Source organism: Mytilus galloprovincialis, chromosome 12 (genome assembly GCF_965363235.1).
Source record: "Mytilus galloprovincialis chromosome 12, xbMytGall1.hap1.1, whole genome shotgun sequence".
In the NCBI taxonomy this organism is placed as follows: domain Eukaryota; kingdom Metazoa; phylum Mollusca; class Bivalvia; order Mytilida; family Mytilidae; genus Mytilus; species Mytilus galloprovincialis.
In genome coordinates, this window is record NC_134849.1 from 24,831,663 (window position 1) to 24,848,101 (window position 16,439).

At 29.9% G+C, this 16,439-nt stretch overlaps 1 protein-coding gene across 9 annotated transcripts in view; it reads left to right on the forward strand.

The window, feature by feature from the left end:
• LOC143055002 (uncharacterized) overlaps positions 1-16,439 on the forward strand; it is a 162,670-nt gene that overhangs the window by 121,473 nt on the left and 24,758 nt on the right. For all 9 annotated transcript variants that reach the window (XM_076228118.1, XM_076228117.1, XM_076228119.1 and 6 more), the window contains 3 exons: positions 1,667-2,497; positions 3,650-4,248; positions 8,020-8,148. In XM_076228118.1, the coding sequence (XP_076084233.1) occupies positions 1,667-2,497; positions 3,650-4,248; positions 8,020-8,148 (1,559 nt within the window). The remainder of the gene's footprint in view (positions 1-1,666; positions 2,498-3,649; positions 4,249-8,019; positions 8,149-16,439) is intronic.

Below are 16,439 nucleotides of genomic sequence, written 5' to 3' on the forward strand. Positions count from 1 at the left end.
TGCATACGTATGAATAAATAGAAAGAAAATCATTACATGAAGGTGGTAGAGTTATTTTTGTGCAGAATATATTTTGGTTTCTGTTCTCTAACTTTAGTTTTCCTCAATCGAATGTTATAAAACTTAAACACTAACCTTAGCTAATTACCACTTTACACAGATCAAGTAAGAATTTGAGTGGTGTCACTTTATTTTTCTTAGTATAAGCCTCCTTTAATTAGGAGCACATCTATATGAAGTTTTACCTTAACTTAAAAATGCTTTTTCCAACATTATGTACAGCACATATAAATATACAATAAAAGTGTCTTGCATGGCATATGGTTTTCATGGTTTTTCAGTTGTGTATATTTATGAATTGAAAAATTGCTGAATTGCCATATATTTATACTTGGGGTCACATTCTTCTTTATTTTTTATGGAAACACTCAGACCGCTGATAGATATTTTTTGAAGCCTTAAGTGAAAAGTTTTGTCTTAGTAAATAATATATCCTAGACCATTTTGCCTTTGTACTTTTACCCTCTATTAGTTTTTCCTGGTCTATAGACAAGTTTATTGACCATTGAACCCTTTGGACATGACAGATATTTAACATTATAGACATATCATTCACAGGTATTCTGTAAATTTCTGAAATGTCTCTATAAAATGATGGAGTTTTAGTTGTAAAATTTTGGCGTTTTTTTTCCCAGAGCAGAAATTTAATATAGTATAGTGAATGCTATACAACAATTATACCCCTCATTTTTGCCGAGACTTATAGTTAGAATTGGACACAATATTATGTTGTATAGTGAATGCTATACAACAATTATACACCTTCATATTTGCCGAGACTTATAGTTGGAATTGGACACAATGTTATGTTGTATAGTGAATGCTATACAACAATTATACACCTTCATTTTTGACGAGACTTATAGTTGGGAATTTGACTTGTCAAAACGTGAATGCTATACAACAATTATACATCTTCATTTTTGCCGAGACTTGTGGTTTGAATTTGACTTTTCAAAATACTGCCCAGTCCTGGGAGACATGTTATAATCTCACACGAGTCACATTTATATATAATAAAACATTCAACTGCTAGCGAACCATTGCCATTGGTTAATATGATGGTTGTTTGTTTCATTTTGCCTAGCAACCTGTTTATTACATGTCGATTCCACAAACATTGAAAGGTGATAACTCCAGCGTTGATATCTTTTGAGTGGGAACAAATCGTAAATATTATTTTATTCCTCGAAAGAAAGCAGATGAATATGTGGGTTGGCTGAAGCTAAATTCTCAAAATGGCTTTGAATGTAACAAACTTTTTTAAGTGTTATTTTAATTAATTTTTTTTTTCATATTCATTATTAATTGACAACTTAATTTTTATCTAAACATGAAGTCTTAATTTTTTTCAGGAAAATTGTTCAAATAATGATGGGTTATTTAAAGCTTCTTTAATATGGGTAGTGCCATGGGCTTATATAACATTTGCCACTTCTCCTCAAGAAAATGTTGTTGTTCTAAACAAACTTGTAAGATGTAAATAGTATTAATTTTATGTTACATAATTTTTTTTTTTTTTTTTTCAACATGTTATTTTATTTTCTCAATAATTTTGACATTCTTTATTGATATTATTGTAAAATTATGCTGTTTTATATTTCAGTGTTAAAGACTGGATCTAATACAAGTAGTGTGTATAGGTTCAAATTTCAAGACAATAGATATTTCTTTGTACAGTCTAAAAGTAAAATTTTCCGCAGTGACAATTGTGAACAAGATTTTATTTTGTCCACACATTCCATTATTCGTGAGTGCGACTCGGAAAATGAACTCAAAGGCTCAGCTTCGACAAGTCTTATGAAATCTATTATAGGACAATCGCAAGTTGCAGGAACTCGTAGCAACCAAAACTTGTCTGGAATATCCTCACAAATGGCGGCACTAGAAACACTTGCATACTCACAGAGTTCAATGAACCCTAACATGGGGTTAAATAGTGACTTACATTCAATGGATGTGTTGAATTCAAACAGTAACCATGGAAACTGGGATTTATTGCCTTCAGATTTTGAGGCTGTTATTGGAAGTACGAATATGAATTTTAATAATTCAAACTCATCGAGTAATAGTGTTAATTCATGGAGTGACATGTCTCAAATGAAACTGGCTCAACAACAGCAGCAGCATCAGCAACAACAACAACAGTTGTTAACGAGAACGATGCTTGCGATGAGTAAAACCATTCGACCGGAAATGTTGAAATTTCAACGAGGAGGATCATTTGACTCCAGTAGTAATAGTGGTCAGAAAAGTCCACGATTTTCACCTAGTCCAGGACCAAGAAGTGCCCCATTTCAGGTTCCAAGTCAGAGGAGTATGATGGGATATCCAAATCAACGTAGTCCAGGAAGTAGTGTAGGTGGCATGATGTCTAACAGGATGTCACCAGGTATGGGATATCCTCCACAACGGACACCACCTATGTCCAGTCCAGGTACATATTTAAAATTAAGAAATGTAATATTTGACGCTAAATAACATTTTGTTTATAAGAAAATATATAAAACTGTTGAATGTGTTGAAAGAAGTTTTAAGCTTATTACATGTATCATGTAAACTTTGATATCCAAATTTCACTGAGTTTAATGATACTGTTGATACATTTATTTTCAAGAGTACCAATTTTCTTTGATTGAGGGTATTTAGTTTTGTGTTTTAACCTAAGTCTGCATGTATTACTATAGAAAACTTGTAATTGATTGAACATTTAGATTCCTTGGCCCCCTGAACCCATAAAATCAAAGAAAATTAGTGTCAAACAGATCATATAGAATCTACACTATATTATCATTGATACTGATGTATCTGATATTTAAACGAGAGGATATCATAAATCAAAGGGTGACAAAAATGGCCAAAAAATATTGGACAGTAAAACAGACACGCAAACAAAAAATAAACATAAGAACAAGCACAACATATAACATTTAATATGTGCATTTAGAGCTTATTTCTTAATGCATGTAGAGCAAGACTTTGGTTAGCTTGCTTTCTTTGTTTGTATATTGTACAATGGTAATTGTGATAAAGTAAAATGAAATTTCAATATAATATAAACAGGTTTAACTATCCCAATGCACATGATATATATATATATCGTTTGAAGATCTTGAAGATGTCAATCTTATTTACAAAGATTGGGTAAATATTTATACAATTAAAGCAAGCAAGCAAATCAAAGATTTACCCTACAAGCATTAGGAAATAAGCTCTAAATCAGTTTTAACTTTCCAAAAATATCTTTCTCTGCCCCTTCTAGATCATGTCATAAACAATCTAAATTCTTGAAATATGCATAGGGCTGTTCCATAAAAAAAAAAATGAAAAAAATAAAAAATAAATTAATCCACAGTATGCTGTAACATGTGTAAATTCAGAAATTATTGCATGCATTTATTATTGCGATTTTGTCATTTGAGACTAAATGCAATTTTAAATTTGTGCGATACAGTATTGCAAAAAATCCTGATTAATTCATATAAAAAAAAAGTATAAATGCAAGTTTAAATTATTGCCATTATAACCCTGTCGTTTTTTTCCCAATAATTTCTGAATTTACAGTAACCAAATGTTTGTTTTATTTTAGTGAGTATGACACAGGCTGGTTGGAACAGACTACAACAAAATATACATCAACAACGTGAATTTCAAACACCAAACAGCTTGCCGCCACTTAGTTTGTCCATGATGTCACCAGGGCAACAAGGGGGCATGATGGGTAGGACTAGTGCTAATCCGTCACCTTCACCTCGGAGTAGTTCTGAATTTCTGTTTTCAAATTCAAGTCAGTCCTCTATTGATAAAAGGACAATACGAGGTGGTGGTAAATTAAGTGAACTTTTGAGTCACAGCTCATCTAGTGGTTCTCTGATAATTCGGACTAATTCTAGAGATAGTTTATATGATCAGGACAGGACAGACAATAATAGTGTGTTATCTCCCCTTGATAGTCATCAATCCCCACAACCAGGACCAGGATCACTAAGTCCAACTGAAAAACCACAGAGTACAACGTCACATGATGATATTGATATGTTGCAGAAAGGGGACGGGAAAAAGGCACCAAAAAATATCATATTAAAACAATTGCTCAGTCAAGACGAGTCGTACGACGATGAAAAGGACGATAAATCAGAATCTGATATGAATGAGGCGGAGGCCAAAAAACCAAATGCCTTGTTAAAGGTAAGAACATAAATCTGTCCTTTAATGGCCTTTGTGTTTAGGGCCAGTCGAATTCTGCGGAAAAATACGAAATTAAATTGACATTTCTCAAACAAGAAAAAAAACCCAGATTTGTGCTCTTAATCAATTTCTGGAAATTTTGTGAATATTGATCTTCAAGCACGAAAACTGATAAAGAAAAAAATGCCAAAATGTCGTACGAAAATAAGTTTCTACACACCTGTCAAATACATAATAGACTGGTCCACTGGAAAAACGTGGATATCGGGTTCATCAGTTGTCAAGCATTCCTGTTTTTTTTTTATATCCAAATGGACGAATTGTTTATGTTATCAGTGACACAAGAAAATTCCAAATGATTTGTTTATGTTTAGTACTTTAACTTGGATAAGTTCATTTTTCATTTTTCTATGATATTATCATCTTACAGAATGATGACAAATACGGGAAACAAACTCTCTTTGGCACATTCCCCATTTCCATTCTCAATTTTATTAAAACACTAGTTTCGTTCCGCAAAATTATTTGCCCAAACGACATTTCAAGGTCAGTTATGATTGATTTGTCTATTTTTAGATACGTTAATTGGAAATTTTGTTTTTTCACAACAGAAAGTGTTATCAATTCTATTAGTGTTTAATGCATTTTATTTCATAAAAAGATTATTTTATTTATTTTTCTGGGTCAATGTATTTGTAAGGCTCGGCGAGAATAAAAAAGCATGAAATGTCAATTTTTTTTTTTTCCTTCAAATCGGCAAAATCGTGTCGGCAGATCTGTAAACCAACAAATTAAAAAACTCTGGCCTTAACATCCGGTTGGCCTGCTGAGTCAATTAACAGGCACTCTGTAAGAGGTAAATAAAAAAACTTTGAGAATGAAAAGTTCTCTCATTTTCACAATTTTACAGGAAATGTCAAAACCAATCTAAATCTAGATTTGAATATTTATGTAAGAAAGCACGAAAAAACAGAGCATTATCTAAAACAAAAATATTGACAAACAGATTTTTAACTTTGAATCTCTGTCTGTTCCTTCAGTTTAACACTAATGAAGGCCAAACTACTTAACACCTTATAAATTGTTATCAATGTTAAGACTTTTCTGCGTTGTTCTGGGAGTATAAGGGTTTGATGCCTGAGAGAACATTTCATCCTGGAAAAAATCAATGTTTAGACTTTCCTATGTTCTGGGAGTTGTCATTTCACCTTATTTCATATTATTTCTTTTTGAAATAATTCAAGCAGGGTCCTTTCAGTGATTATGTTATTAAAAGCATTATAAATCCAGGGTATCCAATTCCATTTAACAGGTTGGGGACAACCCACAAAATGAAATGGGGAACTATCCCTCATCTCGATATAAACACAAATAATCATTTGGTAGTGCTAAAAAACAAAATTTTCTTAACAGAGTCTTTGATGGGTTTTCCCCAACATATTTATAAACATCTTGGTGTAAGTATAATGAAAAGGTTGACTGAAGATAAATATAACAGACCTGTCTGGTCCAGGAACCACCTTGACCAAGGCAAACCAAAGACCTCAAAGAATTGGCAATTGCTGCCTATCACCTAAGCCTACTGCTTTAAAAAGGAAGAGCATAGACTGACTGGCTAGAAGTCAGAATAATTGGTCTGGGCAGGGCAACATGTATTTCTGTCAATTTTTTATGCCCATTTTTATGCCCCATTTTTATGCTCCATTTATTATTATGCCTCATTTATGGGCATTATTTTTTCTTGTCTGTGCGTCTGTCTGTCACACTTAGGTTTAAGTTTTTGATCAATGTAGTTTTCGATGAAGTTGAAGTCTAATCAACTTGAAACTTTGTACACATGTTCCTTATGATATGATCTTTCTAATTTTAATGCCAAATTAGAGACTTTTCCCATTTGTCATAGTCCATTGAACATAGAAAATGATAGTGCTGATGGGCATCTGTGTACTAGGAACACATTTTTGTTTCTTTTTGAACTATCATTATGAAAATCTGGCTCAACTCATCATAATACAAAGTAGTGTTCAATGTATTAATAATATGCATGTAATTATTGCCGCTAGCTATAGACATTACAAAGTAATCAAGTCTGATATATTTAAGGGCATTTTAAAGTAGGTATAGAATAAAAGTTAAAAACTTATGGATTGATTAATAGATCAAGGACTGTTTAACTAGAGTTCCGTTAATTTCAATATCCTTATTCTGATACATGTTATAATTGCTGCTAGATATTATTTCCGGTCATGGACATGATGGATAAGGGCATTTAAAGATAGGTAAAGAATAAAAGTTAGAAGTAAATGAATATTTTGATAGATTGATGACTGTTTCACAGCAGATCTGTATTTTGAATATCATAACATACCTCTGTGTAAAAACACTTCCTGTGCATTGATAATAATGTGTAGGATACTAATTGTTATGTATTTCTTGGTCTGTGGTTAACATGGTTTGCCACAAAATTAAATGTTCATCAAAATGTTAATATCTCTGGTTTATATGCAGAACTTATAAAAATTATCAAATTAGGTATCCATGAAAGTTCTTCCAAGATTTACATGCTTATTTGGTGGCAATTTCCTTTGATCTATTGATTTTTGTCTTAGATCTTCACAATTTTATGCCAAATCTCACGCATTTGCTTCATGAAAAGTTGCTAGACTGATATCCGCAGGGTTATTGTCATATCTTGGCTGGCCATGCAGACAGCATTGACTGTACACTCTGTCATTAAATTAAACAAAATAATAAAAGAAGACTGTTCATTGTAGACATATCTCACAAGAACTTTGTTCCGTAGACATATCTCACAAGAACTTTGTTCCGTAGACATATCTCACAAGAACTTTGTTCAGTAGACATATCTCACAAGAACTTTGTTCCGTAGACATATCTCACAAGAACTTTGTTCCGTAGACATATCTCACAAGAACTTTGTTCCGTAGACATATCTCAGAAGAACTTTGTTCCGTAGCCATATCTCACAAGAACTTTGTTCCATAGAGAGTTTATCTTGGCTGGCAGGGAGGACTCAACATTCTTTCATTTATATTTCTACTCGCTAAAAACGCGAAAAACATTCGCATGTAGTATGTTTATTTTTAAACAAAATTATCACTCTGATGTTTGCATTCAAATTATGTGACCAGAAAATACTAGTTTTATCGTTCGCTTACAAAAATAAAAACTGGCTTTGTTTATCTCTCAAAACATTGTGTTATATGTCATGTATGTTTATCATGTTTTATTTACACAAATTATCACTGAAATTTTCATTCAAAATATTTTTTTGTTTACTATAACATTAATAACATGTTGAAAAAGACATGATGAAATTAACTGTTTCCAAAAACAGTAAGCAAAATCATTTTGATATTTCAAAATAAAACATGTAAAAAAAAAAAAAATTATTGAAAAAAAAAATTATGAAATAAATATCCAAATTTTAAATGTGCAAAATATCAGTGGTTGTCCTTTGTTGATGTTCTTCATGAATGTTTCTGGTTTCTCCGTTTTTATAAAGATTTTAGACTGTTGGTTTTCCAATATGATTTTTTTAAAATAGTCATTTGGGGAGCCCTTTACAGCTTGGTGTTCTGTGTGAACCAAGGCTCTGTGTTGAAGACCTAGCTTCATGTACTTTGACCTGAAATGGTTTACTTTTACAAATTTTGACTTGGATGGAAAGCTTCCAATTGGCACTCATACCACATCTTCTTACATCTATTATGTATATATATATATATGCCTTATATTTAATCATTGTAGCAGTTATTAAGTGACCCTGGAGAAGATAAAGATAAAAAAGAAAAAGTAAAAGACAAAGGCTTACAAAATGGAGAATTACTGCAGTTTTTATTAGCAGATGACAACAACTGTACTACCTCTGCACCTGCTGTAAGTTTGTTGTCATGGTTACATGTTGATTATGACCTTGTAATTTAGTAATCAACTATTGTTTATGTATCCAGCGGAAACCTTGAAAAGTGGAAATTCAAAGTTTTCAACACAAAAATCTTGCAAAGGACTTGACACAATTTTGGTATTTTGCATTAGAAATAATAGTGAGAACCAGCAGTTTTTTTCAAGGACTACCAGGGAAAAAAGATTTTGAGAAATCTGATCCTACACACAATAGACCTTTTGTTTAAAGAAAAAAAAACTTTATGTTTGAAACCTTAAGTAAACCTCATGACATTTACACACACTATTAAAAATAAAAGATTTTGAGAGGGGTAAATTATCACATATTTTCCTTTCAAGATTATAATCATAGAGGGGGGGGAGGGGGGGGGAGTTAAAAATATAACCCTCTGGTCAGATTACTAGTAGAACAATTTTTTCTGTAAATTCGCAAAAATTCTGACTTTTCTTAACCAAAAAAGAAAGAAAAAGATGAAAGCATGGAAATCAAAATAAAATTAACAAGTTTTTAATTTTATTTTGACAAATCTATTCAGTGAAACTGATTGTACATGTTTTTTCTCTGACAAACATGTAGATTGCATTGATTGTAGAGGGTCATTGAAGGGTAGTTATTTGCAATGGATAATACAAAAAAAGATGTATTATATCAAATGAAACAGTAATCTTTAGGCATGAAGGTTCATATTTTTAAATATTTGTCTGAAAAGGTTGAATAATTGCCAGATACCTTATAAGCAAGAAAAAAATTACTTTTGCAAAAAAAACAACCTTAACCAACCTCAGTGCAACACATTTTGTATAATAAAAGTCAATCCTGATATTTTGTAAAATAGAAATCTGAATTTTTTCAATAAACACAAAAAAATTAAGCTGAAATGGTAATTAAGTAACATATTTTATCATACAGGGAAACCCATATCAACCAAACCCAAGGAGCACTATGGGAAATTTTGTTAATGTACAGTTAAACCCTGTTTTAATTGTAAACCCTGTGTTAATTGGAAACCTGTTTAGATTGAAAACGTGTTTAGATTGAATTCTCGTACCTGGGCATACAATTTATACATCAGCATTTGTTTTACCCTTGTCTTTTGTACTCTTGAGTCAAAAATTATCCCTTATAATGTCAGCACTGAACCTGTTAGAATTTTTTTTTATCTTCCTAAAACTACCATAGTTAGGTCAACCTGAACCAAGTTTTATAGCAATAATGTGTGAAAAGTCTTTTTTTATAAAAATCCTCATTTTCTTCGCAAGAATGGAAACCGACTGCCAATGTCATTTGTTGACTTCGAATGATCAGTTCCAAGTTAACAAATATGAAATTTAAAACCTAATAAAGACAACAACACCCATCATTACCGCATGCTAAGAGTTTATTCTGGTTGAAATGTTTGGCCATCAAGAGTGGCATCTTCAGGACAATATAACATATGAGATTTGTTAGGACAATCCTTTAAAATATTGGTAGTTAAAGTGAGAATTATGTTATTTGAGGTAACATTTCACACCCAAACATCAGCAGGTTTATTAAGGATGGTAACAGCTTCTTGGAGTGTCAATAAGTGGGGTCAGTGATAGAATTTGTTTCGACATGGAGGCTGAAAAAGTATAATCATTGGCATTTTTAAATACATCATGCCGAGTTTTTATACGACCGCAAATTTTGAAAAAATTTTCGTCGTATATTGCTATCACGTTGGCGTCGGCGTCGTCGTCGTCGTCCGGCGTCCGAATACTTTTAGTTTTCGCACTCTAACTTTAGTAAAAGTGAATGGAAATCTATGAAATTTTAACACAAGGTTTATGACCACAAAAGGAAGGTTGGTATTGATTTTGGGAGTTTTGGTCCCAACATTTTAGGAATTAGGGGCCAAAAAGGGCCCAAATAAGCATTTTCTTGGTTTTCGCACTATAACTTTAGTTTAAGTTAATAGAAATCTATGAAATTTTGACACAAGGTTTATGACCACAAAAGAACGGTTGGGATTGATTTTGGGAGTTTTGGTCTCAACAGTTTAGGAATTAGGGGCCAAAAAAGGGCCCAAATAAGCATTATTCTTGGTTTTCGCACAATAACATTAGTTTAAGTAAATAGAAATCAATGAAATTTAAACACAATGTTAATGACTACAAAAGGAAGGTTGGTATTGATTTTGGGAGTTTAGGTCCCAACAGTTTAGGAATTAGGGGCCAAAAAGGGACCCAAATAAGCATTTTTCTTGGTTTTCGCACCATAACGTTAGTATAAGTAAATAGAAATCTATGAAATTTAAACACAAGGTTTATGACCATAAAAGAAAGGTTGGGTTTGATTTTGGGAGTTTTGGTCCCAACATAATAAGGGGCCCAAAGGGTCCAAAATTAAACTTTTGTTTGATTTCATCAAAATTGAATAATTGGGGTTCTTTGATATGCTGAATCTAACTGTCATGACTGTGTATGTAGATTCTTAACTTTTGGTCCCGTTTTCAAATTGGTCTACATTAAGGTCCAAAGGGTCCAAAATTAAACTTAGTTTGATTTTGACAAAAAATGAATCAGTTAGGTTCTTTGATATGCTGAATCTAAAAATGTACTTAGATTCTTGATTATTGGCCCAGTTTTCAAGTTGGTCCAAATCGGGGTCCAAAATTAAACTTTGTTTGATTTCATCAAAAATTGAATAAGTGGGGTTCTTTGATATACCAAATCTAACTGTGTATGTAGATTCTTCATTTTTGGTCCTGTTTTCAAATTGGTCTACACTAAAATCCAAAGGGTCCAAAATTAAACTTAGTCAGATTTTAACAAAAATTGAAATCTTGAAGTTCTTTGATATGCTGAATCCAAAAATGTACTTAGATTTTTTATTATGGGCCCAGTTTTCAAGTTGGTCCAAATCAGGATCTAAAATTATTATATTAAGTATTGTGCAATAGCAAGTCTTTTCAATTGCACAGTATTGCGCAATGGCAAGAAATATCTAATTGCACAATATTGTGAAATATCAATTTTTTTTTAATTAGAGTTATCTTTCTTTGTCCAGAATAGTAAGCAAGAAATATCTAATTGCAAAATATTGTGCAATAGCAAGATTTTTTTTTAATTGGAGTTATCTTTCTTTGTCCAGAATCAACTTAAATCTTTGTTATATACAATATACAATGTATATTCACTTTTTACTACCAACTGATAAATTAAAATAATCTTTACCATTCAGTGATAACAAGCAGTTTTTTTACATCTTAATATTTTATGATGTATTTAAATGAGTAGTTATTGTTGCAAACTCCATTAGAAATTTTAATTGAGATTAGTTTTGGAATAAGGGAAAGGGGGATGTGATTAAAAAAATTGGGTTCAATTTTTCTCATTTGAAATTTCATAAATAAAAAAGAAAATTTCTTCAAACATTTTTTTGAGAGGATTAATATTCAACAGCATAGTGAATTGCTCTAAGAGAAACAAAAATTTTAAGTTCATTAGAACACATTCATTCTGTGTCAGAAACCTATGCTGTGTCAACTATTTAATCACAATCCAAATTTAGAGCTGAATCCAGCTTGAATGTTGTGTCCATACTTGCCCTAACCGTTCAGGGTTCAACCTCTGCGGTCGTATAAAGCTACGCCCTGCGGAGCATCTGGTTCACACATAAGTTAAGGAAAAAAGATTTGCACTATTAAAACTCAAACACCCATTTCTATTTCAATCCCCTCACCCTTGTGAAAACCTATAATATACCATAAAATTTACATTAGATGTATGTTTCATTATAATACTTTATTCTGATTGGCTAACTGCACATCACGTGTTATTCCTTAAGCAATTGCATTACTCAATAAAACTTTTCATTCATGATAACACATGGTTCCACAAAAAAAGTGCACAGGTGAATTAAATAAAACAATTATAAAATTCATGTTTTCATGATTATAGCTATAAAATGTAATTATAACTATTGAATGCTTCTTTTTGTAACTTCATAGGGTTGTAAAAGCGTTGCGCACATTTTAAGAAGGAAGCTCGGAACAAAATGTACTTCGGTCAACACTTTTACACCCCAATGAAGTTACAAAAAGAAGCATCCAATTCTTAATTAAAACACTTATCCAAAATTAAATGTAGCATTTGAACAGAAGGATCATCCAATTCTTTTGCCGTTACATTATTATACCGTGAAAATAGGTCACAGAGAAAAGAAGTACTTTAATCATAGATCCAATTGCACTATTTCAAATAAACGGGCTGAATCATTCATATCAAAAAGAATCTTTGTCTTTAAGATAAAAACCTTTATTTAAACTCATTGTTAGCCAAAAATATTAAACATATTAATGAAAAAACATGTTACTAAGTTTTTTATTATCTTTCCTTGGGTAGCAGCTGTGTTTAACAAATTTAGTAAGTCATGTTATTTTTTTTTTATAAAAGACCCCAGTAACATTATATTGAGAATATAACCAATAATTACAGTATATTCAATTTTATATGTACACATATGGGATTCCACTTATTTTTGAGCTTGGGGTTGATAGTACTGTATCGTAAGGTGGTAATTCAGTGCAAGGCTAGGTAAAAGGTAAGAAAATATATAGGATGCATTTAAATGCGCATTTAAATATATAGAAATAAATCAATAAAATGTATTTTAAGATAAATAGAATGAAATTCAAAATAAAATGAATTAAAATTAATAATACGTATTTTAGATAAATAAAATATAATGCATTTATATAATAAATAAATAAAATAAAATGAATTTAAGTAAATAAAATAAACGCATTTAAATGAATAAAATAATTGCATTTAAATAAATAAAATATAATGCATTTAAAAAAATAAAATATAATGCATTTAAATAACTAAAATAAAATGCATTCTAATAACTAAATTAAATGCATTTAAATAAATAGAATAAAATGCAATTAAATAACTAAAATAAAATGCATTTAGATAACAATAACTAAAATAAAATGCATTCTAATAACTAAATTAAATGCATTTAAATAAATAGAATAAAATGCAATTAAATAACTAAAATAAAATGCATTTAGATAACTAAATTGAATGCATTTAAATAAATAAAATATAACACATTTACATAAATATTATATAATGCATTTAAATAAAAAATTGTATATGCATTTAAATAAAATATAATGCATTTAAATAACTAAAATAAAATGCATTCTAATAACTAAATTAAATGCATTTAAATAAATAGAATAAAATGCATTTAAATAACTAAAATAAAATGCATTTAGATAACTAAATTGAATGCATTTAAATAAATAAAATATAACACAATTAGATAAATATTATATAATGCATTTAAATAAAAAATTGTATATGCATTTAAATAAAATATAATGCATTTAAATAAATAAAATATAATGCATTTAAATAACTAAAATAAAATGCATTCTAATAACTAAATTAAATGCATTTAAATAAATAGAATAAAATGCATTTAAATAACTAAAATAAAATGCATTTAGATAACTAAATTGAATTCATTTAAATAAATAAAATATAACACATTTAGATAAATATTATATAATGCATTTAAATAAAGAATTGTATATGCATTTTAATAAATAAAATAAAATGTATTAAGAAAATGAGTTAATTATGTTGTTATTGATTTTGACCAATATTCAATCTTTGTCTTTTTACAGAGAAAGTGAAAATGTAAAAAAAAATATTTAAAAACAATTTGGTAAATGTTATTTTTACTTTTAATGAATTGGTGGGAATTCAGTTATAGGGTTACAAGATAATTAGAAAGAATATCAAAAGAAAATGTCAAAATATTGCAAAATTATCGAACATGTTTATGAGTGATAGAGTAGGCTATTATCCCAACAATATTTTGCAAACACTAGAGTAAAACAATTTTGAAGGTCTACTGAAATATTTTGGGTGCCCAAAATACAGAGGAGTATTTAATTCTGAGAGACACTGTGCACAACACCTAAAATCAGATGGCTTAATTGTGTCACTGGACAATGTCCAGCTGTAGCAATATAATGGAATTTCTTCGGAATTTTTTATCAAAACTTTTATATATTTATATGATCATTTAACTACACATCAATGTATTCTATTTTAGCATGCAAATAATTTTAAGGGTTTATCACAACGAAATATGCTTTTTGTCACTTTTTCCAAATATGGGCAAGGGGGGAAGGTACCTAAGGGCAATGGATTTGTAGTGACAGTTGTTATTTATAGGTTTTTTTATGAAAAATTCAATTTCATTTAAAAATAACTTTCTACTTGGATATCTTTTTTTAAAGCTTTGAAAATCATTAAGGATATATAGTTGAACAGACTACAGGCTTCTGTCCTAAGAAGAGAACATTGTCTTCACTATGTTTTGTTAAGATATTATCCCGGCTTAATTTAAAGATTTTTACATGTAATATCCCTACAGGCATCTTGTTAAAGTGTCATTCAAGATGAACTGCCTGGATAATGCGTGAAAAATTATTTAAGGTCATTTCCTGGTTGTAGATTTCAACGATCTTTCATCATAGATTATATTTTTTAAACTATTTTAAAAAAAATAGAAATATTTAAAATTTTGTGGGTTCATGCTCTAAAGACTGTTTTTGAACGGTGTATTTTTTTCTTTCAAATGTGAGTTGTCTCCCATATGTCTTTGGAATATCAATCATTTTATCACATGTCATTGAAACAAACATATATATATTGATATCAATGACCACTGGTCAGGACCGATCCATTTATTCTTGTGGGATAGAGGTGTTATAAGAAAAGTCAGTTTAAAAGAAGAAAAAAAATTAATGCTATAATAAAATCTCATAATTGAACTTATGTCTAGGGAACTCAATCTACTTCTCCGTTTGTGTATTTCTGTTCTTTATATTTACTTCATTTTAATTTTTTTTTTAAATTGACCCCTTCTGAACCTGGTGATTGGTACGTGCCATATTTGATGTTTACATGTAATCTATGTTCCTGTTTTAACTCTGAAACAAAACAAAACACTATGTCAATGTAATTGTGCAGGTTGTTATGTGTATAGTCAAAAAAATGTTAAGTCTTCAATCGCTCATTCAGGAGGATTTTTCATTTTCGGAGGATTATTTAGAAGAAAAGGTAGTTTTATGAAGTTATGTTTATTGTAATGTTTTAAAAAAAAAAATGCACCTTATGAGGGTCCCCTAAAATATGTCATGTAGTATTTTTTTTATTAACCTAATTTTGAAAATTTTATTTCGATCACAAGGCTGACGCAAGCTTGTCTGTTTTAGTACCTCTTACGTTTTATATAAGGTTGTATTTATTTTCATGTTGTTTTTTTTAAATGCACCTTTTGGCATAGTCTAGAATACTAGTTCATGGATTATTATTATTTATATTTGAAAACATATGAATTGGATCACATGTATGGCTGATGCAAGCTTGTCTGTTCTAGTCCTCTTATGTGCAACTACACAATTATTTTGGTGAACATTTTAGATGAAATTAAATTAGCATCCCTTGTAATGCAGTCATGCATTGTTTTATCATTGAACATAATTTGAAAATATTTAAATCAGGTCACCTGGCTGTGACTCCATTGAGTTATTAATAGATTACATATGTTGTCATCTTCAATAAGAGATATCGTTATATTGGCTAAAAAATTACATATTGAAAATTCAGAAATTGTTGCATTGTATTTATTTAATGAATGGCTGTTATTTATTTTGAATTTATTGAACCATAAAATTAATTTTTGACTCTTCACATTGAATAATCCACGAAGCGGATTATGTTAAATGTGAAGAGTCAAAAATAATTTTATGGTTCAATAAATTCAAAATAAATTATTGCCATTCATTATAAATAAATTTCTATCAAAAATTAGGCGCAAAGATATATATTGATACGAATAACAACGTACACAGATGTTTGCGTATGAATACACAACGTTAGAGTGGGCGTGTCTTCACAAAAATTGATAACATTGAAAATAAAGCTAATTCTTTTAACCAATCAGAAGAGAGTAAATACACCAAATTTATTTATTATGAAATTGAAAAATAATATTTTTTTTACAAATTTTTACAATTTTTGGAAATGCTGCATACAACTACGAACAAAATTCTTCAAGTTGTTTTTTATTTTTGCAAAACATTACTCTTTGCAATTTATGTGATAATAAGGAACATTACAGACATATTTACGAATTTACATTGCCATATATGTACACTTAAAATTTAGTATGATTGTTTTTGTTCTCGGTGAATAAAGTGACATTTAAA